Here is a 25,690-nt window from a genome sequence, read left to right as displayed (position 1 = left end):
TGAAAAAAATCTCAGAGATGGAATGCTATTGAGCTTTTGCTTGAGAAAGTTCTGCACACTCACTTGTCTTCTAAGTACCAGAAAATAACCTTCTATCTTCTGAAGCATTTTTCCATTATAAAAGTAACATGTGCTAGGCAGTCACTTTTCTTAAATCACCTAGAAACATCTCAGCATACACACACGACTCTTACAATGAAAGATTTTGTGACAAACAAAGCCTTCAACCAGATCAACTAACTTAAGAAGAAATAAGGCAGAATGTCCTAGATGAGAAAAGTGGCTGGAATCACTTTTCTGGTTAGGAGCTGCAAGCTGAAAAAGATTCTGGGATTTTAAAGAAAAAGGATTGGAAAAAAAGAAAGGAGAACATCTGGAAACAAGCTAAAACGCTTAAAGGAATATTTAAAAGACAAGATGGGGAAACAGACACGGTCTAGTAATTCTGTCACTTGCGTGAAATGAGAAATAATACCGATGCAGATATAAACCCTGAAACCATCTCAAATTCAGGCAAAATACTCTGACACCCAGCTGCAGAGGAAAGCATGCTAAGACTGTCTTCCTTGAACCTTAGAGGAAACCTCATAAAGCCATCCTTCTTTGGTTCTTCTTCTTTTGCCAAATAAAATAAAGAAAAAGAAGCTAAAAAGTACAGAAAATCTTCAATAATACAAGATAAGAATACAGATCTCCTCAGTTGCTAGCCATTTCCTACATGATAACAAAGCCAATTAAGTTTCCCACAGAAAAAGTCATCAATAAAAGACAAGACCCTGAGAGACAAGAATTTTCTCACTAGATTACTCTAAATCTACATCGAGATACTTCTCAGAATCATTTTACCAAAACCGATCTTCATCAATCCATGATCAAAGACTTACTGAATCCAACAGCTTTAGTCAGGACCCACTATGCACATTTTTAATAATTTATGCCAAATTTCATTTAAAAGTAGATTTTAGGAATCTCAGAAAATAGACTTTAATCTCTCATACCTTAATACACTTTATTTTCCCCCAAATACACAAATTGCAGATCCATTCCCTGTTTGGAAGCACAAAAGGCACAGAAATCAAGAGCTAGCCTAGTTTATCTAGAGCATAACCTCCCTACCAAACACATTTTTTAAAAGAGGGGGTTGGGGAAGCAGTTGAACTGAAATTACAGCCTGTCATGACACCTCAATATCAAAAACTGAATACCTGGTTCCACAGGAGAGTATGGTTTTTATTCACAATCCGGTTACTAAGCAACTATAACAATGGCTGCACGAGCTTTCTAGAAGTTAGCACAGTTAAGGGGGAAAAAATCTAAGGAAAGAAAAACAGGGAAACTCCTTGCTTTGGGAATCTTTATCTCAGCATGAATTCAATGTAAAAACAAAAACAAACAGCAAAACCAAAAACAATCTAAACTTAAAACAAGCAGTTCCTTAACGGACAAGAAAAGCACATGCTACTATGTGTCATTCGCTTTAATTTCAGTTTTGGTTAATTTCAAAATTTACATTTAACTAGCGATAATGATTTCCTTACTGAGTTTCCTTTGTGGTCCCCTTCTTTCCTTCACCCTCCCTAGGGACTAATTTTTTTTCAAATTTCCTTACTGATTAAAAGAACATTTTAGACCTCTTAAATCCATTTCTTTGTTTACAGAAGCTATAAAAACGAGTTTACAATTGTTTCATGTTGCCTCAGCTTTGAACTGAGAACACTCTTGGACATCAAACTCTTCCTTTGAAGAGAACAGTGTCTCAAACAGAGCCAGACACTTTCCCAGCCACTCCCTGAAGTTTAGACAAGCAGAGCCTTGCAAATGTCAAGTCTTTTTGAACATCAGACTATACAATGTAGCAAGCTCTACACCAATGTTTCTCCACTGGTGGGTTGGGTTTGAGGTAAGGAGCCTTACATACACGTTCCAAGGGAATTTCATAGACTAGACCTGCAAAGGACCAAAGAGCAGGTTACAAGGCAAGGAGACAATCTCACTGACTTTCCCTCCCATCTTTCCTTGCAGCTTTCAACATTTGCTGCAATGCTGAGAAAGCTCCAGAAGCTACATTGTCTAAATCTCAATCTCTCTCTCCCTCCGCGCCCCCCCTTCCTCTCCCCTTCTCCTTTCTCTCCTCTCCCCTCTTCCCTCGCCCCTCTCCCTCTCTCTCTCTGTTCCTAAAGGATGCTAGGCTAGTAAGTAGCCAAAACAAAAACATCAAGTTTTAGAATTATTTTTCTAAATCAAAGATGGCCAATCATTGTGTGGCTTTGTTCACAAGGTGCCTCTAGATTCTGACAAGCCTCTTTTTTAAGAAGAGAAATCTAGAGACAGGTAGAAATTTAAATACTTCTCAGCCAGGAAGCACAGGAAAATGACAAAGTCAATTCTGCTCTTAGATCCCGAAGATAAAGATGGTTTTCTGTCCCAAAAAATTCCCTGAGAAGCTTTTGGAGGAGGAGGCTGTTTGGGTCTGCTGTTTTCAGTTAAATTAAATTTAATTTCTTAAATTTGATTGTCATTTGCTTTTTTTAAGACATAAACAATGCAAAGCATAGTCTTTGTAATCACTACAAACCACAAAGCTCTGCTACTTGAAATAAAGCAAATGAAGAAAATTCTGTTTTCTGACACACAAATAATTATTACCTCTACTAGCAACAATAAAGAAAACTGAGCACATATATAACACATTTCACAATCAAATTGATTCAAAAACTAAATGGTTAGATTCAGGGTCTCCTCTGTCTACATCACCCTATGGCTACCAACTCAGATAATATGAACATTCTCAGATGGGAAACTTCTTAAAAAAATTTTTTCCCCAGTATCCTTTAATTGTTAAAATTCCTATAGTTGCTTACTGTAAAAGTCAAGGCTTTCTTCCATAGCTTATCATATTTCCAAAGACTTGAAAACTAATGGTCACTTATACGTGTAAGATTATTCACTGAAGCACTGTTTGAAACTACAAATAACTGAAATCAATAGAGAATTGGGAAATTATGGCACATTCACGAAAAGGAGTATTCTGCAGCTGGAAAAAAAATTAGAAAGCATTGATGTATGTTATAGAATAATCTCCAAGCTATGTTTTTTCACTAAAAAAAATGCAAAATAAAGAATACTATACATAGTAGGCTACTAATTCTGTTTTTTAAAAAAGGAAAAATATATACATAAATTTTCAGTTATATGTGCATACAACATTTTTAAAAGATAATAAGACCTGGTAGATGTTTTCCCTCTGAGGAGAAACACTGAGATACAGGAGTAGGACGGAAACTTTGCCTCATATACCCTTTTGAATTTTTTACCATGTGAATGTATTGCCTATTCAAAGAATATATTTTTAAATCCAAAGAAATCTAAGGTTACTGGCAAATTATAATATATACAGATGGCATGCTAATTCACTATCAGTAAAGCTTACGGTTTTCAGTTTAAATAGTGGTGATGGACATATACTAACGTGTGAACGATATCCCACACGAGCACAATTTTCTAACATGATCTTCTGGAATTAAAGATAGAATCTAACCCGCCCTAATTCTCCCTTACATAGCCAGAAACATTACCCTGGCCTCCTTGGCTGCTGACACTCTTACTTTTGAATATAAATTGTACAACTACACAATGCAAGTAGGTTTTATGTTTGTGAATTTTAAGGCATTTAAGAACTATTTAGATGGAAACAAATACCATTAACTGCACTGACAAAAAGTGACAGGCAAAACCCAGTTGGCTAGCTTAAAGTCAAGCAACAAGTGAGAAAAAAAAGGCACACATTAAAACTTAACTTTTTAAAAGCCTCCTCCAAACTACTCTTTTATGGGTATACATAGGATCCTTCTAAAGGGTGTGTGTGTGTGCGTGTGTGTGCGTGTGTGCGCGCGCGCGTGCATGCGTAGATGCGCTTGTGCACATGGATGCAAAGAAAAACAGAAAATGCGTAAGTTTTTAGGCTGATCAAACCCTTAATTATTCAGAAATAGTTGGCCATCTACTAACTGTTAAAGCGTGTGCTAGATACAAAAATACAGGTTAACAAAAACAATACTGTGAAAGAGCAAGTAGGCCAGCTGAGATGAGGAAAGTGTCTAAGCAGGAAAGGTGACATCTGAGCTGCGCCTTGAAGGATGAAGAAGATGATGTCAGAAAGAGAAGGGGAAGGAACATTCCATGCAGACGTGGAGCACATGCCAGGGCTCTGGAATAGTGGACACGTTTATGGCAAGAGACAGGGTTCACAGCAGGAATGCATGTTGAGGGGTGGAGCTAGCGTGGGAAGGGCATATCTACTACACTGAAGGTTTGGACTCATAACTGAATACAAGGCAGAATATAGCAGAATATAAAGAAAAATCAAGGTTCCAAAAGACACAATGAGATGATGTGAGGGAACAAAATAAGATCTGTGAAGGAAGCTTCTAAGGCCAGAGATTATTTAACCTAACAGACTTCAAGCCCAGGAAGGCATCTTCCACAGACTGATAGTTACAGTTGTACTCCTTCTCCACCGGAGGCAGAAAAGAAAGATTAAGTACTCAGCTCAAATGATACTACAATAAAGGTGAGTAAAAAACACTGCGAGAACAAGTAACCCCACCAAGAAGGAGGCAGGAGCTGGGTGAGAGTTGGGAGAAGCAGGCAGAAGCCCAAATGATTTAAAAAGGGCAAAATTGAGGGCATATAGATCAAGACCATCCCTTGAAGCACAGAGTGGCATCTCCTTTTCAGGGAGTATTTTACAAGAAATGTTCACTTCCATGGGATGGATCGAATGTCCTGTTTGACCATCTCAGAATGGAGTAGGTCCTTTTAATCCCTTATGACGTCATTATCCTCAGTCTATGAGTGGAATAAATATGGTCATGACAAACAAATCCAAAGAACAAAACATTGTTTACTTAGAATAATCGGGGGAAGACATGTCTAAATCACAAAATACTTTTAAAGAAATCAGTGCTATTATTTTCTAACACATACACCAATGCCAAAGGCTGACCAAGTATTGCCAGTACAGTGTATAAACTTTACCACCGTGGAAATAGAATTTGCACTGCAATTGTGAATTATAAAATACTTAGCTATTTTCTTCATTAAAAGAGAGCAATAACAAATTTAAGTAAAGCCCCAAAACTTAAGGACAGCAGATGACCATAAATTCCAAAACTACAGTTTAAATTAGCATGTTGTCACCATATACGAAGTATCAACTGCACGACATTTTAAAGGAAAGAAAAACAAGCGGCAAGTAGGGTGAATATTGACCCTTAATGGAAAATCAGTGAATTATTTCCTAAAAACTTAATTGCTAACTGATCAAGCACGAAGGAAAGAGTACCTGGTGGATGGAATCAGGTTGAGTATCCCATTGAGAACATAGCTGAACTCAGCATGCTCCTGAGCAACCAGTGCCACCAGACCCTCACAGCAGGCTGTCCGAACCACGACGTTGTCACTGCAACACTTCTCCCACAGCAAGTTCAGTGCAGGCGTCTGAAATCAAACCAGTGATTAAAAGATACTTCTGAGGAGCAGCAACGCATGTAGAGCCCCAGCCGTTCATCAAAGTGTAATTCGTTCCCAGTAGGCTAGCTTTCCCGTACAAAGATGCTGCTGTTGTCACTGCACTAGTAGAATAAACTAAAGTCAGTTTTCTAAGAAAGATAACAGATGTGTTCTGATATATTAACTCTCTCTCTCTCTCATCTGGTATCTTCACCGCAAAATAAGGCTGGCTGCAGAGAGAGGTATGACCTGAGCTTGAGCAACTCAGCAAAACGAACAGGGCATCAAAATTCAGAGTTGGCACTAGCACAGTGCTCTAACCAAGCCATTTAACCAGCAGCCAACAACATCAGCGTATCAGTTACTCTATGTTGAACTCCAATCATACATATGCTTCAAACCCTAAATGGCAACTATATTTTCAGAAAATGTTCCTGCTCTCCTACCACCAACCTCTGTCACCTACACGCACCCCACCACCCCCTACAATGTCCCTGCCCCAATTTATTGAAGTCTTATGTGGGCCCAGAGGGAAGAGAGAGGAGCAGGACAGGGGACCAGCAAGCTGCTGGTTCCACGGCTACCGAGAAAAGCTGAGAAAAACTGGTTTGCCCAAGAAAGCGACTGTGGCTTTTTTCCTCTCATGCCGTCAATCTGTCATCTTTGATAGAAAAGCACTGGGAGGGCACATAAATAAATATAAGTTCTTTAAATTGAAAAATCTTATAAAAGCAGAGGTTCTAGCTTTCATAACTTTCTCAGGAACCCATGACCCCCATATCCCCCACAAAAAGGTTCACTACTAATGATAAACCTATATTTGGATATATTGTGGGTTAAGTCCACATGGTTTGGGGGATGTTTTTTGGTTTGAGTTTTTTCCTTAAAGAACACATAATGAAGCTATTTTTCCGTCCTCCTGACATAATTTATTAGGGAAATACATAATTTGGAGAAAAAAATTAACATTCCCCAGCTCCCATGAATAACTAAAAGAATGACAATCCACATTGTATTGTGCCCACCTTCCCACGGTAGCTGGCTCTGAGATCCTTTGCAATCTTAGAGCTCACTAGAACAGAACAATACATTTAACAGTCACTGCAGGAAAAGAATATTTATATTCCATTTCTTTTATTCAGAAGGAAATTTTATTCACCTGTATGGACACAAAGAGTTCTAAATGTCATTACTCCATTACTAAGGCAGAAAAACAAAATAAATGAATAAATAAACTGTTGCCTCAGGTAATACTGTGAGCTCACAGAAGTAAGCATTCATTTATTAATAGAAGAGGAAACATTCAGTTACAGGAATTTGATATTCAATAAATCCTGACAGTTTAAGGAAAATCATTAAATCTTCTTAGAGTATATAACATGATTATAGGCAAGACTAAGTTCAGGGTTCTCTGAAAAGCTAATTTATATGACTATATACAAACACCAGATAAATGCCAATTAGTGAAGTACGCCCCTACGCTTACTTCAACATGTCAGCAGAAGCTGTAAAGAAATGTGCAGCTAATCAAAAGGAATGTGAGAGAAATAAAATCAATTTATTTCTGACGTAAAAAAAATATATCTTATTTCCATCTCCTGTGTTCTCCACAGAGTTTACCTTAGAGCACTACTTGAGCAGAGTTTCCAACCAGCACGTCAAAATAGACACCACTGGTCAACCAAAACCCATGTGGGATACAGCTCAGTAAAGCTGGCATTGCTTCAACTCTTAGCACTCACCTGCCCTACGCATGGTTCAGAATTTTTCCTCCAGCTCCAACTGTCAATGCATGACCTTTCCAACTTAGAACTCACATTTGGGGCTACCTAAAGCGTGAGAAATCTCCTACACCCAAACAGAGCCACTCTGTTCACTTTCTCTACTAAATATAAATATGCCTTCAGAGGTAACCCTATCAACCTTTTTAAAGCATGCCTGCCCTCCTTTCATTCATGTTATTTTTCATTAATAGCCATAAGAATACTCCCCTTCACCACCTCCGTATCTCATTCCTGGAGTGTGTTGTAACAAATTTTAAAATTTAAAAGAATTTGGTAGAAAATATGGCAAACCAAAAAAAAGGCAATGAACTTCTCACAGTTCGAAATCATTTCTACAGTGACCTGAACTGTGAGGGAAACGAAAGACGTATACATGTGATCCAGCTGGCAGCAAGAGCTGAACAGAACTATAGCACAAAGTTAAATACAGACCTGGTTTGTGGATTGGTGAATCTTGTCTGAAAAAACATTTTCCTTTAGGACAGCAGCAATAAGGTGACCCACAGCCTAAAAAACAAACAAACTTAATGAATATATTCCCTCAGAAGTTAGTTCTCTCCAAATAGTGCATTTGAAGGTAACTAATATGAATACTAGTTGACAGAAGTATGAGTATGCCAGACAGTTTAATTGGTAATAAAGAAAATTCCCATTCAAAAAAAAAATCCAATTCACTGAATATGTACCATGTAGAAGGCACTGAATTATCCTAATTATGAATCATCATAATCCTCAAAGTAAGCATTTTATCCCAACTTTTAATCTCAATAAGCAAACTACAGCTCATAGATGTTAAGAAAATTGTCGGATTTTCAGTTCAAATTGCTGTCACTTAGCATTAGAAGATAACTTAAGATTGCTTAATCCATCAAACCATGAGACAAATGAGAAACTCCACAGCTTTTAAAATCATCTTTGCATCTAAATGAAATCAATCATGCTTCATCATGCCCTTAATGAAGATGGAGAAAACTCATCCCCATCCTTATGACTATGGCCCACACAGATCCGAACCAACAGGTCTCCCCCGACCATGACCATTCTCTTTCTCTAGGCTCTATGATTTAATTTCTTTGTTATATTTTCATAGGTTTCAGCCTTTTAATAAGCTTTCAGTCTTACAAATCTCTAAAATTTTCCTATATCCTGCTTTGGTCAAAAAGCCCAAAACTAAATCTAAGACTCTTACAGGAGTGTTGATTACATAAATACATAAATATCATTACCTCCTGCTACCTCCACCTCATTCTCCTAGTTCTTCAGCACTTCCCAGCATTGCTGTCTTAGAGCCAAGCCGTAGGCTAGCAACAATGACACCCATTCTGTGTATGGGTTGGGAAAAACTTTGCAACTTTGACAAATGTTGGTCCTTCACTTGGGACTAATGTATAATATAGCTATGAATACCTGTCAGTCTTGCAAAGTCTCCAGAAACGCACATAAATAAAAACACAGCACCCACTTCTTCGTTTCTTTCTGTATTTCACACATTGGAAATGACTTAAGACCTCAATGCTGGATATTCTCAGTTTTGCAATACAATTCACTCATTTACATGAATATTATGATTAGTTCAATTAACTGTCTCTTACCTCCTAGTTAGAAGGATAGTAACAACAATTAAGGGCCAGTGAATAGTTTGGTTCCTGTTTACAAAATATACCATATTTCATTGAATGTAACTAGCCATCAACCACAAGATGTACCTTTATTTTATGTACTACTAAGAAAGAAAAAAAGGCTGCCAATTACTCAATGTTATATAATGCTTCTTACAATTTAGAATTTTGATTTTATATTAATGAAAGAGCTCTCTTAGACTCATTTGGAAAATGATGGCCACGTTCACAATTGTGCAGGCAATACCAATTGTATAATGACTGCTATCATCAATTACTAGATGCAGCCCAATTTCAAAGATATTAAAGTGTGAAAAAAATGTGTGTGAATCAATGAAACATGGTGCTAACACTGAGCAGTGGTTACAAAAGAACAATAAGATATATTCACAGAGAACAGGGCACAATTGCAAGAACCTAATAAAACCAATATGCAACACAACAAGGACAAAAAACTACCTTTCATATTTAGAAAAAAGACTAAAAGAAAATGGGCTTAATGATAAACATCCCCCACTGCCCACCAGGTTCAATTTCTCTAATTTCCCTTTCAATTTATCCTTCTAAAATCAGAGAATATAGTCTAAACTTATTTTAAAATACAAAATCCAAGGACAAATCAGCCTACATTGCTACCTAAATTTTCCATAACAGAATAGTTTAAACTGACATTCTAAACTAAACAACGCATATATACTTTTCACTTAATTTAACAGTAATACACACAGGCATTTCTTGACCGTCTATGCTAATGAAGGGATTCCAGGCACAGAAAAATAAAACTTGTGGACAGTATCCTTCCAGCCATCATCTTCTTCTTCATGGTAAGGACCTATGCTGCACAGGATATGACTCCAACCCAGTCAGGTAGAAGGGAATCTTGCATAAGGAGTGTTCTACTCCTCATGGAAGGGTTCCCCACTACCCAGCTAAGTCAATTCCCACAGCAGGCATCTCCGAAGTTAACTGTTGAAAGAATCCCAGACGCTGTAGGTTGTTAAGTCTTCAGACAGGCTTCTGCTGGTCCCTTAGCTTCACTCTCACAAGAAAAGACAGTAAACTATTACGGTACCTTGATTAACCAGAATGCTTCTAGTTAACTGAAGGCTAGCCAGAAAACCATCTTTGTTTTAACTCTAATAATTGAAAAGCCCTCTAACATAAATTTTCACAATCTCCTGCCTGAGTCAGTACACAGACCAAAAATTTTTTTTTTCAGGAAGATTAGCCCTGAGCTAACATCTGCTGCCAATCCTCCTTTTTTAGTGAGGAGGACTGGCCCTGAGCCAACATGTGTGCCCATCCTCCTCCATTCTATATGTGGGATGCCTGCCACAGCATGCCTTGCCAAGTGGTGCCATGTCCGCACTCAGGTTCTGAACCTGTGAACCCCGGGCTGCCGAAGTGGAACATGTGCACTTAACTGGTGCGCCACCAGGCCAGCCCCAGACCAAATGTTTTAATCCAGGATATTTTACTAACTGGCTTTCATTATTATAAAAATCTATTATTCTTAATATTTGTACATATTTAAATATTTTAAATATTAAATATTTTAAGTATTACTCTCTCATAATCTGTAGACATATAACCATTTACTTCTGTTCCCAAAAATATAGACCAAAAAAATACATATTTAGAGGCATCATAGTTAATCAAGGTTTTATTATCTCTAAGAAGAAAAGCATGATATAAATAGAAGCTGAGATTGGCCAATTTCAATATTTACTTTCCTGTGTCAAATATAAATTTTCAAATTAACTCACATAAAAGTTGTTTAATAAAATAATATATATCTCTATATTTAGAAGAATAAAATATTTAATATTAAAATATAAAGTTCAATTAATGATCCACCAAAAAGGTTCACTTGTTACCATGAGGCAAAAATAAATAAATAAAATTACCTGTGATTGGATAAGAGAATTTGGAAATTCAAACCTTTTCCTGATATCATCTGACATTTTTGCTTCTCTTACATGTATGTACGCAGATTCTGTAACCAAAACAAAAGAATATTTGTTAGTCCGGAAAAGGAGTTCAAACCAATTATTCCTCAAATAACATGAACGTTATTCGTTCCAAAGACAACAATGGAAATAAAGCACAGGGCTCGGCAGAGTAATCCTTGGCATATCCTTCCCTGTTAACCGCTTCAGGCCTTAAACGCCATGATTGATAAATAAACTAAAAATACCCAACAGCTCTTGGTTTTTCCCATTAGAGCTAACCACGAAACAGATGAATTCACACTACAGAAACAAACAAAAAAAAAATCCAAAAGTTCAAGCCTAAACAAAATGACTTTATAAATTCAACCACACGTTTGAAATACAAATTAATTCTTTTATGGATCAAAACTTCTAAGGCAGAAAGACGCAAACTTTACAAAATTGCTTAAACTATGGCTCAATTTGGTACAAGCTTTCATTTTAGCACTAATCCAATTGCTAGTGACAAGTGTAAAGCCTAGGTGAGCCTTTTCAGGAAGTACAGAAATGACCTAGAAACTCACACATCAACACAGACTGCTGGTCTCCTAAAAGAGGAACAAGCAAGCAATTAGCACCAATTTTTAATATTTACATCACACCTCTCATTCCTACTGGGCTCTCAAGAGAAAAAAAAAGAAGCATGCAAAAAGGATGGAGGAGGGCAGGTGGTAAATTGAAGGCACAGAACTAATAAGCGGATTTCCTAACGATCCCAATTTATCCAATTCCCACGCAGCAATGAACCCATCAAATTACACTACTTTCAAAAAGAAGATGATTTAGGTCACCTATTTATTACAATATAACTTAAGAAAAAATGTATGTCAATACAGTACTCTAGGTTACCCCATAACAATAACAGGCAGCAAAACCAAGCTCTCCTGAGCTCAAAAATGGAGGCACCCTGTGCTGAATCTGTAGCTCTTTCTAACAACTTTCCTCCCTTTCTTCCAAAGCTAAACTCCCTGAATGGACAATTTAGCCTAGCTTTCTTCTTCAACAGCTATGTCCGACTTTACTCCCTTGAATTTGACATGTCACAGCACTGAAACATCTACGACTGCAAACCATGCTCCCTATCTAATCTACTCACTCGCTTAAGAGGTCAAAATTTCTTCAACTTCCCAGTTGTGTCAATTTCACCATTCTTGGAATTTTCTTCTCTGTTGAATTCCACAGACATCACAGCAGAATTTCCCAAAGTGTGTCCCTGGGAAACCCAGGATAAAGAGATCTCCACGGGAGGAGAAAAAGGACTTTATGAGGACATACATTGCCATCTTAAAGATTCAGTCCCTCCTTTTACAAACACTTATTAGGTGTCTATGCTGTGTCAGGCGCTGCTCCAGGTGCCTGAGTTACATCAGTGAACAAAACAGACAAAAATATCTACACTCATGAAGCTCCCAGTCTAGTAGGAAGAGGCTGACAGTAAATAAAAAACCAAATATTACTTTAAATACAATATGTTAGAAGGTGATAAGTGCTGTGGGGGAAAAAAAAGTAACACAGATAGAGTAAAGGGGATGAGAAATAGAGCAAGGACACATTTTCTATTTTAAACATGGTGGTCAAAGTATCTTTCCGAGAAGGTGGCATTTGAGAGTTAGTTAGCCATACGGATATCTGGGGGAAAGTGCCACTGACACAGGAAACAGTAAGTGCAAAAGCCCTAAGCTAATAAAGCGCCTAAGTTCTGTTTCAGAAAGAGAAAGAGATGAATCAGGAGCAGAGTAAAGGAGGAAGAGAACAATAAATCAGAGTCAACTAGAAGCCAGATCATAAAAGGCCTTAGAGGCCACTGGAAGGACTGATAAATTTATCCTTAGTGAAATGGGAAACTACTATAGAAAAAAGTGGTAAGAGTTGAACAGAATCACTTGAGGTGAGAAGGGACCAGACAGAGCATATATTTGAAAGTAGAGCCAGTGTGGCTGCTAATGAATTGGATGAGAAAGAGGAAAAAGAAAGGGATCAAGGATGACTCCAAGGTTTTTGATCTGAGCAACTTTATTTTTAATCTCAATTCCTTTGGGCATTTTACACATTAAAGAAAATAATTGATATATTACTTACATGGCATTTTTTACTAAAAGGAAAAGACAGAGTTGCCATCAACTGAAATCGGGAAATAAGTTTTGTGGGGGAAGACAAGGAATTCCGTTTTGGACAGGTAAGTTTTAGATGCCTAACAGATAACCAAGTGGAAATGTCGGGTAGAAAGTTGGATACATGAATCCACACTTGGAGAAACAGATCTTAGTTGGAGATAGAAATAATGGCCCATATTACTAAAGAATCTGAGAGGTTCTAAAGCAAGTTTAACTTTGCTTAAACTAGAGTTTACCAGACTTACTTGGCCATGGCACCCTTTGTTCAAGGGATATCTGTTAACAGTCTATACAAGAAGCCTTTCCTAGGATACACACCGGGGAACACTGCTCTCCCAAGTCCTCCTATTCCTTTGTCCACTTTGCTCTTTACACTCCGTCTTCCTTCCAGAAGGAAGGCAACCCAAGCCTCTCTGCCCTGTGCTCTCTTCCTTTCATGTAAACTCCCCCAGAGCCTTCGTCTAGTCCATACCTCCAAACACTTCCCTACTCTCCAAGGCTCTAAAACACCAGAAATTGGAGATGTCAAAAACAAAACACATATTTTCTCTCATAAAAACTGTTCACATTTCAGTTGATCTTTTCCAAATTCTCCTCTCACAACCATTCTCTAAATCTAGTCAGTCACAATGTCAGCTGCATTCTTTCCAGCATCTCAGAGTCTACCATTCCTCTCCATATCTATATTCATCTTAGTTCCTCATGCCAGGCTTACTCCAGTAACCGCTGAGTCTTAGGGTTCGCCAAGCTTGAGTTCATCCCACAAACTGCTGTCAGATTAACTGTCCTAAAATGTTACTTCCATCACATCATTTCCCTGTGAAGAATTCATAGTGGGCTTTCAGTACCCTGTCAGATTAAACGCAAATTCAGATTCCTAGCTTTTAAGCCCGCCAACAACAGTCTCACCCATTCAACTTCATTTTCACTGCTATCTAATTCCAATCTTGCTAAAACGGTTTTTGAAATAGTCCCACATACTCAAAATCTCCTCATTCCTAAGGGATTTTACTTATGCTGTTCTCTCCCACATAAAACGCCCTTCTCTACATGTTCCTGCCATTTAAAGATGAAATTCCTTTCACAGCACATCCTCTCTTTCCTAAGTAGCCACATCGTATAGTAACCACCTTGCTTCACATTCCTTTAGTACTATTGCATTTGGTCTGACCCAGACCATCATGTGACTATTTACAATGGATTGGAAACATTTTTCTGTAGAGTCAGACAGAAACTACTCAAGTCTGCCATTGTGGCATGAAAGCAGCCACAGACAATATATAAAAAAATGACCATGGCTGTGCTCCAATAAAATTTTATTTACAAAAACAGGAGGCAGGTGTGCCACAGTTTGCTGACTCCTGGTTTACATGATGACTATTTTTTAAATTAATTTATACAATTTATTGACACACAATTGACATCCAAATTTTCCCTGTGCTTTCAGACACAAGTAACTACATTAAAAAGGTAAATTAGACATTGCTCAATATCTATAAGATGGAAAAGTATCCTTTATCAAAGAAAATAAATTTTTTTGTGTCCCTAAACTCTGAAGGAAATTTCTCACATTAGGCTTTATAGATGGAATACAGAGTGCTATTATAAGCCATATTCTCAATAACATAAAGCAAAAGGAAATTTTATATTACTTCTTTTTTAAACAAACCCTGGATAAAGCCATGGGCATAACATAACATGTAGTTCAGCAAGAGTCTCAGCTAATGGGGTCCAAGTACAGAGTTTTCTGAGGGTCTAATCTAACTCAATAGAAAGTAGACTTTAGAGTATGCAGAGAAGCAGATGGTTATCGATGCATCACAGAACAGACTTATCCAAATGTCAGCGGTGATAGAGCTAAATAGAAGAAAATGTGGAGCTCTACTCTGATCCAGGCCCACAATGCTGGAATTCCAAAATACTTTGGGGACCAGATGAGTATCTGCTTAGGCAAATAGCTTATTATGGCAGCAAAGGAGCTGAACCATTCAGAGAGATGACTGTCTCCAGGAGGTGGGCCAATGGAGCACAAGAGCACTGTTTTCATCAAAATTACCTAAGCACAGATGACAAATATCTAAGCTTACAAAAGATAGCCCTTATTTCAGTGTGACACTTTACAGAATGAATACGTTTTTTTAAATCTACAGTGATTTTATCTTTCCTAACAAATGGCCATTAACCATTCTCAAAACCACTACCCAAGCTACAATAAGATTTGATATCATCTTTGATTTGCTATCCGTGGACTACAAATTGCAAGTATCTTCCATCTGCTGGAGACTTATTTTTCAAGGTTAATCACAACCATTTGGCCTTTCAAGGTATCAAAACATCCTATTCTTTTCGGGAATTTCAAAGAAGAGTACACGTGTTTGCTTTAGCATTGGCAGTGTAGCATGTGTCCTACTTTATTTTTAATCTCAACTTCCCTTGAGCATTTTATACATTAAAGAAAACAGTTTATATATTATTTCTTAGCATGCCATTCTTTGTTAAAAGGAAACCAGTCACAATATGCTCCATAAACCACATGTGACAAAAGAGTGTTTGATTTTAAAAGATTTATCGCCAACCTGTCAGGGTGCCTGTTTTGTCTGTCTAAATCTAAATCAGAGAGAGAATTTTTAATGAGGTCTTTAAGTTCCAAGTGAATCAAAGCATTTGTTTAACTTAAGCAATTATCATCTTATCTGCCAAGGTGTTTCAGTCCCATAAGAATACTTCCAAGAAAACAAATCTATCAGCTGTCCTCTAGAGGTAATAAAGGAGCAGTAGACAGATAAAGCACCTTAGGTTTTCGACTTTCTCAACAGCTTCTCTAGGATACGAAAATATATGACTATATACCACACAGAAGTGCTTAGTGTCAAACTTCAAATGAAGGGCACAATCTGAAAAACAAGACTAAACCTATCTAATTATATTCACAAGTGGTATGGGAACCCAGGAGAGGTATTATGCAGGGAAGTGGGGGTGGCGGGGAGTGTATGAGAAAGTCTTTCAAGAGAATGACTTGACTTTGAGCACTGCTGACTACCAAATTTCTATACAGGAAACACTCAGGGCAGCAGTGTAGGTAAAGTCAGGGTGTAGACAGTACATTCTTGAAGCCAGTTTATGTGGGCAATGTCATCAGCAGACTGATAAAATATATATACTACATTCATATTAATGGGACCCTATGTTTCAGACACAAAATTTAGGACTTTTTTCCTTCTAACACTATCAACTATTCCAATTATCAGTTATGTATTTATTTAGTTTCTTCCTCAACAAATTAAGCTATGGACCATCAGCCTGAAGATTTTAAACACATATTTTGACAATTTTTTCTTTGCTATTACTTTTTTTGAACGGCTAATAGAAAAGCTGATGAGCACCATCAATAAATTTGAGCTAATCTTACAAGTTTATCAAGACTGTGGCCCAGAAGTACATTCCAGATTCTCCTAGATACTTGTCCCTGTCTCTTAGAAAGAAAAACTCTATACTTTTCAGCTACCCATACTGCTCTGCTGTCCAATAGTTATATATCCCTTGTCCTTCTGCCTGCTTAGCTTCTCACCTACCACCTCTCGATCCCTAAGTATTTCTCCACATCTTCTCTATCTGCCAGGATCTCACATCTGGGTTCTGTTTCATAACCCTGTATTAAATCCTGACACCTGCTAGAAATTTAAGCTTAGCCTCAGCTCTTGCTTCAAAAGCTTCACAATCAGCTGCCACCTGTATTCTCAAATTAACAGGACAAGACCATTAGAGCCCTCCTAACTATGATTCATAAAAATGGAAAGATCATGGGGAAATAACAATGGAAAGATTTTAACACTAAAGACCAAGTGTAAGAAAACAGTAATTTTTAATCATTACATTCTCAAAGAGAACACTAAGTCATTGTTAAATTAAGCTTAGAGTAGAAAATACTTTTACGTCAGCCAGTAATTTCAAAATCAAGCCAAGGTAGGGGGCAACTAAGTGGGACGACAGAGCCACATGGTCACTATTATAATCAGAGAAAGCAGAAACTGCATAGGTGTGGCAGAGACTGCTAACTATCCTTTGGTATCTGTGCTCCCCTTCTTCTATATTAATAAAACTGTAGCCTGACCATCTTCATTACATTTCCTGGCCTCAGGTATGCTTAGGGATGACTAAGTATGTCATCAAGTTCTATCTAAGGGCGTTTAAGCAGACTGGACGTGCCACTTCCAGGCTAGAGCCTGCTTCCTCCACTCTCTCCCAACTGAAACCAGGTCTTGACAATAATTCAGATCCAATCATGTGCATGAAGATGATGCCTCTAGACATTGTTGAAAAAACAGGATGGAAGGAACCTGGATCCCCAAATGACAGCTTGGAGCAAAACTGCATACCTGGATCTCCAACTATCACATGAGGAAGAAACTTCTTTGTTTGAACCACTGCATTTTGGGATCTCTTTGTTGCAGTAGCTAGTACTTCCTTGATAAAACAGTGAACCTGAGATCATCTCCCTTCCACAATTTTTTTCACTGGAGAAATGAAGAAACTGAATGTCAGAGAGGTTAAGCAACTTGCCAAAAAAGTAAATTGCCCTGGCAGTTGGAGTGAGAAGAGAGGTTTCTTGACTTCCAACCCAATGTTTCCCTAGACCATCAGTAACATGAAGCATGACCAGCATGTTCCACATTACTGCATCACGTCCCAGGCATTTCAAGATCTATAATTCAAGTGCTGAGCAAATTTAGGTGACTATGAGTTCTGATGATCTCACCGGTTGCAATTTGCTAAAACATATCAAATTGCAATCAAATTCCTGCCTTTACAATTTAGTTCCTTCCCAGTTATATCACATGCTATTTACTCATAGATTTTGAAATGGGAGTCTAAAATAAGATCAAAGGCAGGAAATTCCAAGTTAGAACTGATTGCTGTCCAGGAGAACCAGGCACTAAAGGTAGAAACAAAACCACCAACTTCAATAATGTCTGATTTGTAACAATATTTTCTCCAATTATTCTTGAATAATCTCTTTTTTTAAGTGTCATTATATTTGTATGTATGTATATGCTAAATACACCAAGGACTACAGACGAAAAACAGTTATTTTTAAAAATATAAGGACATTTATCTCTAGAATTTTTACAGTATCCAATCTAAGTCTAGAAAGAAGTCTTCAAATTAGCTCCTTTATAACGAGGTGCACGTGAGATTCTGATGGCGGAAATGTGGTAGAGGCTGCCTTGTTCCCTGGCTTCTTTTATGTTAGCATAGGGACTTTTTCTTTTTCCTGCAATAGCATGTCATTGTCCATAAAATTGATAGGCAGGAAAAACAGAACCATTAAAACAAGGAAAAAATCAACAGAGGTCAATAAAAGTCATATTGGATTGCTAAAAACATTAGCTCCTTTATGAGATCATTTTTTTCCACTTGTACAATTTGTAAATATTTTTGCTCCACCAAAAGAACACTCAAATTACTTAGTACGTTTTTAAAATAAATATTTTATGTTGATACAAAATAATCTTTACAGTGTATTCATAAAAAAACTGATGCCCAATCATTTTAAAGATTTTACTGATGAATAAATGTCTAATCTGAATGGCTAAAATCTCCATATTCATAATCTCATATCAAATACCATTCAGTTAACTAAAAATTAGTGAAACTACAGAATGTATTTTGGAGGTATTTTACTTGTATATCCTCCCCTCAAAAATGACTCAAATTTTGTGCACTGGTTCTGTAAAATAATCTACTTCTTAACAAATATTAACATGGTACAAACCAAAGTATTTATGGGGTAAGTATGTGACATTTGGGATTCTATAAAATACTCCAGTCTACCTCCAAGGGAATAAAAAAAGAGGGCATGATAGATAAAACAAGAATGTTTAAATGTTGATAACAGGGGGCCAGCCCCGTGGCCGAGTGGTTAAATTCACAGGCTCCACTTCGGCAGCCCAAGGTTTCGCCAGTTCGGATCCTGGGCTCTGACATGGCACCACTCATCAGGCCACATTGAGGCAGCATCCCACATGCCACAACTAGAAGGACCCACAACTAGAATACACAACTATGTACTGGGGGGATTGGGGAGAAAAAGCAAAAAAGAAAGAAAAAGATTGGCAACAGTTGTTAGCTAAGGTGCCAATCTTTAAAAGAAAAAAAAATGTTGATAACAGACTGGTATATTGGAGTTTATAATACTATTCTACTTTTACATATGTTTGAAAATTTCCATAGTAAAAAGTTTTTAGCTCTTCCACCATATGAGGACACAGAGAGGAGTCATCAACTGTGAACCAGGAAGACGGCCCTCACCCAACCATGCTGGCACCCTAATCTCAGACTTCTAGCCCCCAAAACTGTGAGCATTAAATTTCTGTTGTTTATGGAAAAAATAAATTTCAAAACCCTACTATGTGGTTCTTCTAGGGGCCAGGCAATATTCTAAGCACTTTACCTGTATTAACTCATTTAACCCTGACAATAACCCTATGAGATAGGAACTCATCTTACAGAAAAAGAAACTGAGGCACAGAAGTTCAATCAGCTTTCCAAGGTCATATAGTAAGGTGGAATACAAATCGAGGTTGTCTGGGTACATATATACATGGAAAAGCCTCAAAAATATAAATTATGGGTGATTTTTATTTTTGCTTGTTCCTATTTTCTAATTTTTTCACAAGAACATGTTTTTATAATTTGAATAAAGTCACCAAAATATGAAAATATTTATTCAGATCCTAACTCATTCTTTAGAAACAGAGGATATGACTTTCTGAAACTTAAATCATCATTAAATGATAAGTTTATAAAATGATTTTAAATTTTTTAATCATGATTTAATGATGATAAAATCAAGTGTAGAAATGTATCATTAACAGGTGCCATAAGGTCAGCAGCAACAAACTAGGAAACTTTTAGAAATGATAAAAGATTACTTTGATAGCTGCCTTACCAATGCTTTATGGAAAGAGTAATATTGAAAAGAGTCAATGTAATTTAACTAAATAGCTTGAGTTAACTTTAGACTATTTAAAAACTTACTTCCTCCATTTTAAAGGAAAAACATAACCGTTATAATTTTCCCATATAGACTCCTGAATAATTTTACACCAAAATAAAAACTCTTACTCTTCAAAAGAATTATGTAGACTGATTACAAGTTAAATGGCAACATTTTTCTTGATCGCTGCATACTGACCAATCAACCTCATTTCTTATTTTTCATGAAAACTATACTATTAAATTCATGTAGGATGGAATAGTTGAGCTATTTCAACTTGCATTCTTAGTACTAACAAAAGCTGAAGGTAAAATGAGAAAAGGAATTTTACAAGAAGATACTAAATTTCCTTACTGTTAACTACATCAATGTAGCCCAAGATGAACATGGAGATTATCTCTATATTCCAGTCCTGAATGCACACAATCACAAAAACAGCATAAACACCATATTGTTAGAAGAACCATCTGAAAACGTTCAGATAAATAAGAGGAATAGTGCACTGTGAAGCAATCTCATACATTTTTTTGCAAACCCTAAGACTGTCCATCATGAAGGTGAGAAAACATCTTTAATCTGATTATGCTCACATTCTTACATTGCTCTATCCTCACAATGACAGAGCAAACTGACAAAGAGAGCAAAGTGCACGGGGTTTAGAGGCAGGAGACACATGAACCTGGATGTAAATCGTGGCTCCAGCACTAGCCATTAAAATTGAGGTTAATCACTTACTACCTTGAAGCCTGTTTCCTCATTGGTGAAATATGGGGACATCTGCCTCACAATGTGGTGTGAATAAGAATATGAAGTGTGCCTGAAAGCCAAGAGCATCTTGACACAGTAGGTACTCTAAAAATCTGTGTTTCCTCCCTCCCTTGATACCACGTGGGATAGGCAAGGGAGATGAATGATAGAAAAGAATTTGAGTTTTAGTGATAAGCAAATCGTCTCTAATCAAAGACCAGGGTGAGATCTTGTATGTAAGTCGCCCGCTGGAGAAATAAGACACCAGCCCCAAGGTCAGAAAACACACGAGATTCCCATTCAAAATATAGTTGACTTCTAACTCACCTGCTGAAAACCTTTCAATAGCTTCCCACTGCACTTTGTAATAAATTCCAAACTCCTTACCACAACCAAAAGGTCCCACATGATTTGGACTCACAACTCTCCCTCAGTCAGAAAGCTTCAGCCACAATGACCTCCAGTTTGCTCCGTGAACCCCTCAACCTCTTTCCACGTCCAGGTCTGGAATTCTCAGGCCCCTCAGCCTCAAGTATTCTTGCTCTCGTTCAAACAGCTGACCCCTTTCTCCTTTCACCTCTTCCCTCGAGCCTTCCCTACCCCTCCAGCCTCAAGCAGTTCCCCACCCACTACCTGCAGTGATCCACTATGGTATCCTTCATAGCTTTTATCGCAATCTCAAATGATTGTTGTCTACTCAGTTCTGCTGCCCCTCTCCACCCCCCAGTAAAACGCAAACTCTTGAAGGCAGGGACCTGGTCTCTCTTTTTGACCATTATAACCCTAGCATACAACAAGTACCTGTTCAATAAAATAAACACAAAGCATGACACAGGATTTAGAACACCAAGTTGGATGAAACAGCTCCTATGTGCCAAGCATGCCACAAAACATCTTAAGTAACTAATCCCATTGGACTTCACAATAACTCTGAGGTAAATATTATTAACTCCATTTCCAACATAAGAAAATAGGAGCTCAGAGAGGAAGAAACTTGCCTGAGGTTCTACTGTGGTATTAATAGCCAGGATTTATTGAGAGTTTTGCCATGTGCCAGGCAGGCACTGGGGAAACACTAAATGCATTCTCTCACCCGATATTCAAAACAACCCCTGACACAAGTACTATTATTATCCTCATTTTCATATGAAAAACCAAATGAGGCAAAGAGAAGTCAAAATTAATTGCCTAATTATGTAAGAAGCAGAGCATGGATATGAACTGTGCAGTCCGTCTCCAAAGCCCCCATTCTCAGCTACCCCTCTATAAACTAGAGTTGACACATAGGTTTTGTAAAATTAAGATAATTCCTTGAAGCACTTCACTCAGAACCAGGCACATAACAAACATTTTTAAAATGTTAGCTATTATTAATCTTAGCCTAAATGCAATACCTTGTTTTTGCTATTATATCTTGCTGTATCCCAGGGAATCAAGCAAATCCTTAAAAAAAAAAAAACCCTGGGTTTGGATATACAGTGCTAAGTCAGGTTCCCAAAGCAGCTCATCAGCATATGCAAAGAGCTCTGTATCTTTGCATGTATTGCAATCCTGAAACATGTGATCAAGTCTAACATGCAAAAGTTACATATTTAAAGAAGTGCTCCATGTCCAGAACAAAAGAAAAAAATTATCAACCTAAACTTAAATCTCATTTGTGGCATCATCACCAGCAATCCATCTCCCACATTTGTATATGTTCTTTGATTTTATACTTTTATTTCATCATTGACCCATGAGCATTGACCCATGAGGTTAAGTCCCATGAGCATCTAACAAAGGATAAAGATTGGCTACTTTCGTCATGGCAATTAGTGTTGATCTCCAGTAAGTCCACGCTTCTTGCCACTGATATCAACACTTTCATATTTACATTTTCCATTTTTTTAAATAAATAAATACGCATTGAAATAGATGAAAGCAATTATTTGCCCAAATGATTACTGAAACACTACCACACAGACAGACAGCTACACTGCTACAAATGAATGCTTGGCTGGCAGGTAGCCCCACCATGTGACAGTTCAAAACACAGTTCAATGAGACAGAGAAATTTCTTTGTGGATGAGTTCACTTGTAAACACATAGAGTTTGAAAGAACAGTGGAACGTTCTGGAAGAAATGTCTAGAAGCAGGAAGATCAAGAGGAAGCCTCTGCATGTTTTTTCTCAGTTCCTGCAGCTGTCTCAAGAACAGGGCTTGAACTACAACTTGGCATCACATTCCAGGCAAGGAGAACATGAGGATTTAGTGCAGAGGGGCCACATTGCAGAGCTGGGCTCGGACAATTTCTAACAGCCCTTCTGGCTCTGAGAGGATTGCCATGAGTCCTCAAGATGTAGAAGATCTTCTCGTCTCACTATGAAGGGGCCAGCTTCCATCCGTGGAGCAGCTGCACCTGTTCAGACACCAGTGAAGCCGCATCTCAAGCAGGAATGGTCCTCACTGACCAAGCCTGCTGCATTCCTCTCCTGGACTTCTTTTTTTTTTTTTAATTATTATTATTTTTTTCTCTCCTGGACTTCTAAGTTTCCTGAGGGAAGCAGCCGAGTCTTGTTCACTACTGCAAGGCCCAGCATGTAATAAGCAGTTAATAAATGTTTTTTGAGTTACTATGTTTAGCACAGTGCCTAATACACAATAGACGCAAAAAAGTGTTAGAATCAGAATTCTGTTTACTTTGTTTTCAGATCAACTGTCCAAAACAAAGTGAGAAATAGAAGATAATCTATATCTATATCTTTCTCACTAATTAAGACGCATGAAACAAAGACCAAAATAAATTGATAATAACCAGAAGTAGAAAAATGAATTTGTAACAACTATATTTTCAAATTTCAATACAGTAACTTGATTTCAGTTATCAACACACTTAGGGTTTGAAAATAGTTCTTTTTAGACATACCCCCTTCTCTCAGCCTTTCTTTTTTTAACTAAGCAGATAACGTTTTTATAGGTCATATAAAGATGAACTTCAGTCGAATCCAAATCCCAAATCAGCAGAATCCAGATTAGTGAGATTTTATTACAGTTATTCATTTTGATACATTTTCTTAAAAAAAAATAAAAAGGTCAAAGAACACATGCAAAAGCTCACAAGACTAATTCGTCACTGTTTCCAGCTGAATCTAATAGAGACGGAAAATGGGTCTTTGCTACTTGAATACATCGTAAGTTTTACATGAATGCTTCACTTGACAGCTATTATTTATCATAGCTATGCTCTTAATCTGCAATGTATTACAACCCTTTAAAAAGCTGCAGTATCACCCCTGTGTATTTCCCACTGGAGTAAAAGGCATTTTAAACTTGTAATTACCCAAGGAAGTAACATTTACTAATTTTCTATGACACAGCAACCATTATTCATTGCTGTTTTTATTTGTAGGGTACCTAATAATCAGATATTAGTTAACTTTCATAACCATCCTGGCCAGATCCTTAGTAAATCATTTCACATTGGCACAGAGACACCAAGCAGCATGCTCAAGAATTAGATGAGAATTCTAGAACGAAATGCTGATATCCAGTTTGCAGAGTATAGTGCACAGATGCCTTTCAGAAACAGTTAATTTAAGAACTATATTTAAATAAAGAAAAAGAAGAAAAAAAGGAGGAGGAGGAAGAGGAACAAGTGGCTCTTCATGAGAACTATTTTTAATTTCACAAATTTTAAAATCAATACACACAATTTTCATATGTACAGGTTCAATGGAACTTTTCAACACTATGTTAGAAGGAAATGACTGAACAGGAACAGAGGCAGCAGCTCCGCAGGCCAGCAACTCACAACGGAGCCAATGGTCAAAGACCTGCATGTGAACCTCAAAACTACTTCTGCCTCTTAGCCCAACTTCAAACACTAGCTGTGAAATTGCTCACAGCCTGGCTTACCTCCAAACTGATACAAAGGTCCTCAAAGGCCAGATCAGTCCAGGAGCAAAGCCACAGAAATAGGCAGAAGTAGCACAGTGCCCAGGACCACAAGAATTTCCCTAAGCCCCACCCACCACACTCAATTCCACAAGGAACTAAGCACAACGAAGCTGAAAGTGTGGGGTAGGTCAGAAACCAACCCACTCTACGGGAGTAGGCAGTCAGGGTACCACTTACTGAGAATTCCATCTTAGTAGTTGGCACTTCTTGGCTATATCCCAAAGCGTGGCATACATCCTTTAAGTCTAAGTACACAAAAGGCTTAAAAGCAAGCATCTTTTGTGTAAAGTTATTGATTTATTGATCTAAAAGGTAAGCTAAGGAATATGTAGATAAAATATTGATCAGTAATGTAAAACAACATTATGAAGAGTTTTCATAATGTAAAGAAATACATATAATAAAAATTGAAAAATTTTTATACACAATTATGAACACAACAAAGTTTAAAAGATATATATGTAAAGACATAAAAAAGTAAATATGCAAAAATGTTAACAAGCTCATTTCTGGATATTAAGATGAGTGGTTATATCTCATTACATTCCTCCTTTATTTGCTACGTTTAATTTTTTTTCCCCTGCAATGGTCTTTTATGTTACTTTTCCACATTAAAAAGAAATTATTAATTCTCTTCAAATAAAAACTTAAGATCAGTTTTTTAGTCTCAATAAAAAAATTAGTGATCTAGGGGCCAGCCCATGGCCTGGTGGCTAAGTTTCACACACTCCACTTCAGCAGGCCAGGTTTGGTTCCCAGGCATGGAACTACACCACTCGTCAGCAGCCATGCTGTGGCAGTGACCCATATACAATATAGAGGAAGACTGGCACAGATGTTAGCTCAGGGTGAATCCTCCTCAAACAAAAATAGGAGGCTTGACAATAGATGTTAGCTCAGGGTGAATCTTCCCCAGAAAAAAAAAAAATAGCGATCTTATTTATTTACTTAAAACCATGGTCTTTTATCATTGTCTAAAAAGGCAGTTTCA

General features: G+C 37.4%; 1 protein-coding gene across 10 annotated transcripts in view; it reads right to left on the bottom strand.

Annotated features, from left to right (window-relative positions):
* FOCAD (focadhesin) overlaps positions 1-25,690 on the bottom strand; it is a 270,485-nt gene that overhangs the window by 231,893 nt on the left and 12,902 nt on the right. For 9 of the 10 annotated variants that reach the window (XR_011531312.1, XR_011531311.1, XM_070589694.1 and 6 more), the window contains exons 2-4: positions 10,822-10,910; positions 7,728-7,802; positions 5,345-5,499 (exon numbers count right to left, since the gene is read on the bottom strand). Coding sequence is in view for 6 of the 10 variants with exons in the window: in XM_070589689.1 (XP_070445790.1) it covers positions 5,345-5,499; positions 7,728-7,802; positions 10,822-10,910 (319 nt within the window). In the remaining 4 variants the exon portion in view is untranslated. Of the gene's footprint in view, positions 1-5,344; positions 5,500-7,727; positions 7,803-10,821; positions 10,911-12,001; positions 12,144-25,690 lie in introns of those variants that run through there. The other variant, XM_070589691.1, reaches the window with a different exon arrangement.

Source organism: Equus przewalskii, chromosome 22, assembly GCF_037783145.1.
Source record: "Equus przewalskii isolate Varuska chromosome 22, EquPr2, whole genome shotgun sequence".
NCBI classification, from domain to species: domain Eukaryota; kingdom Metazoa; phylum Chordata; class Mammalia; order Perissodactyla; family Equidae; genus Equus; species Equus przewalskii.
This window is presented reverse-complemented; position numbering and strand designations above follow the sequence as displayed.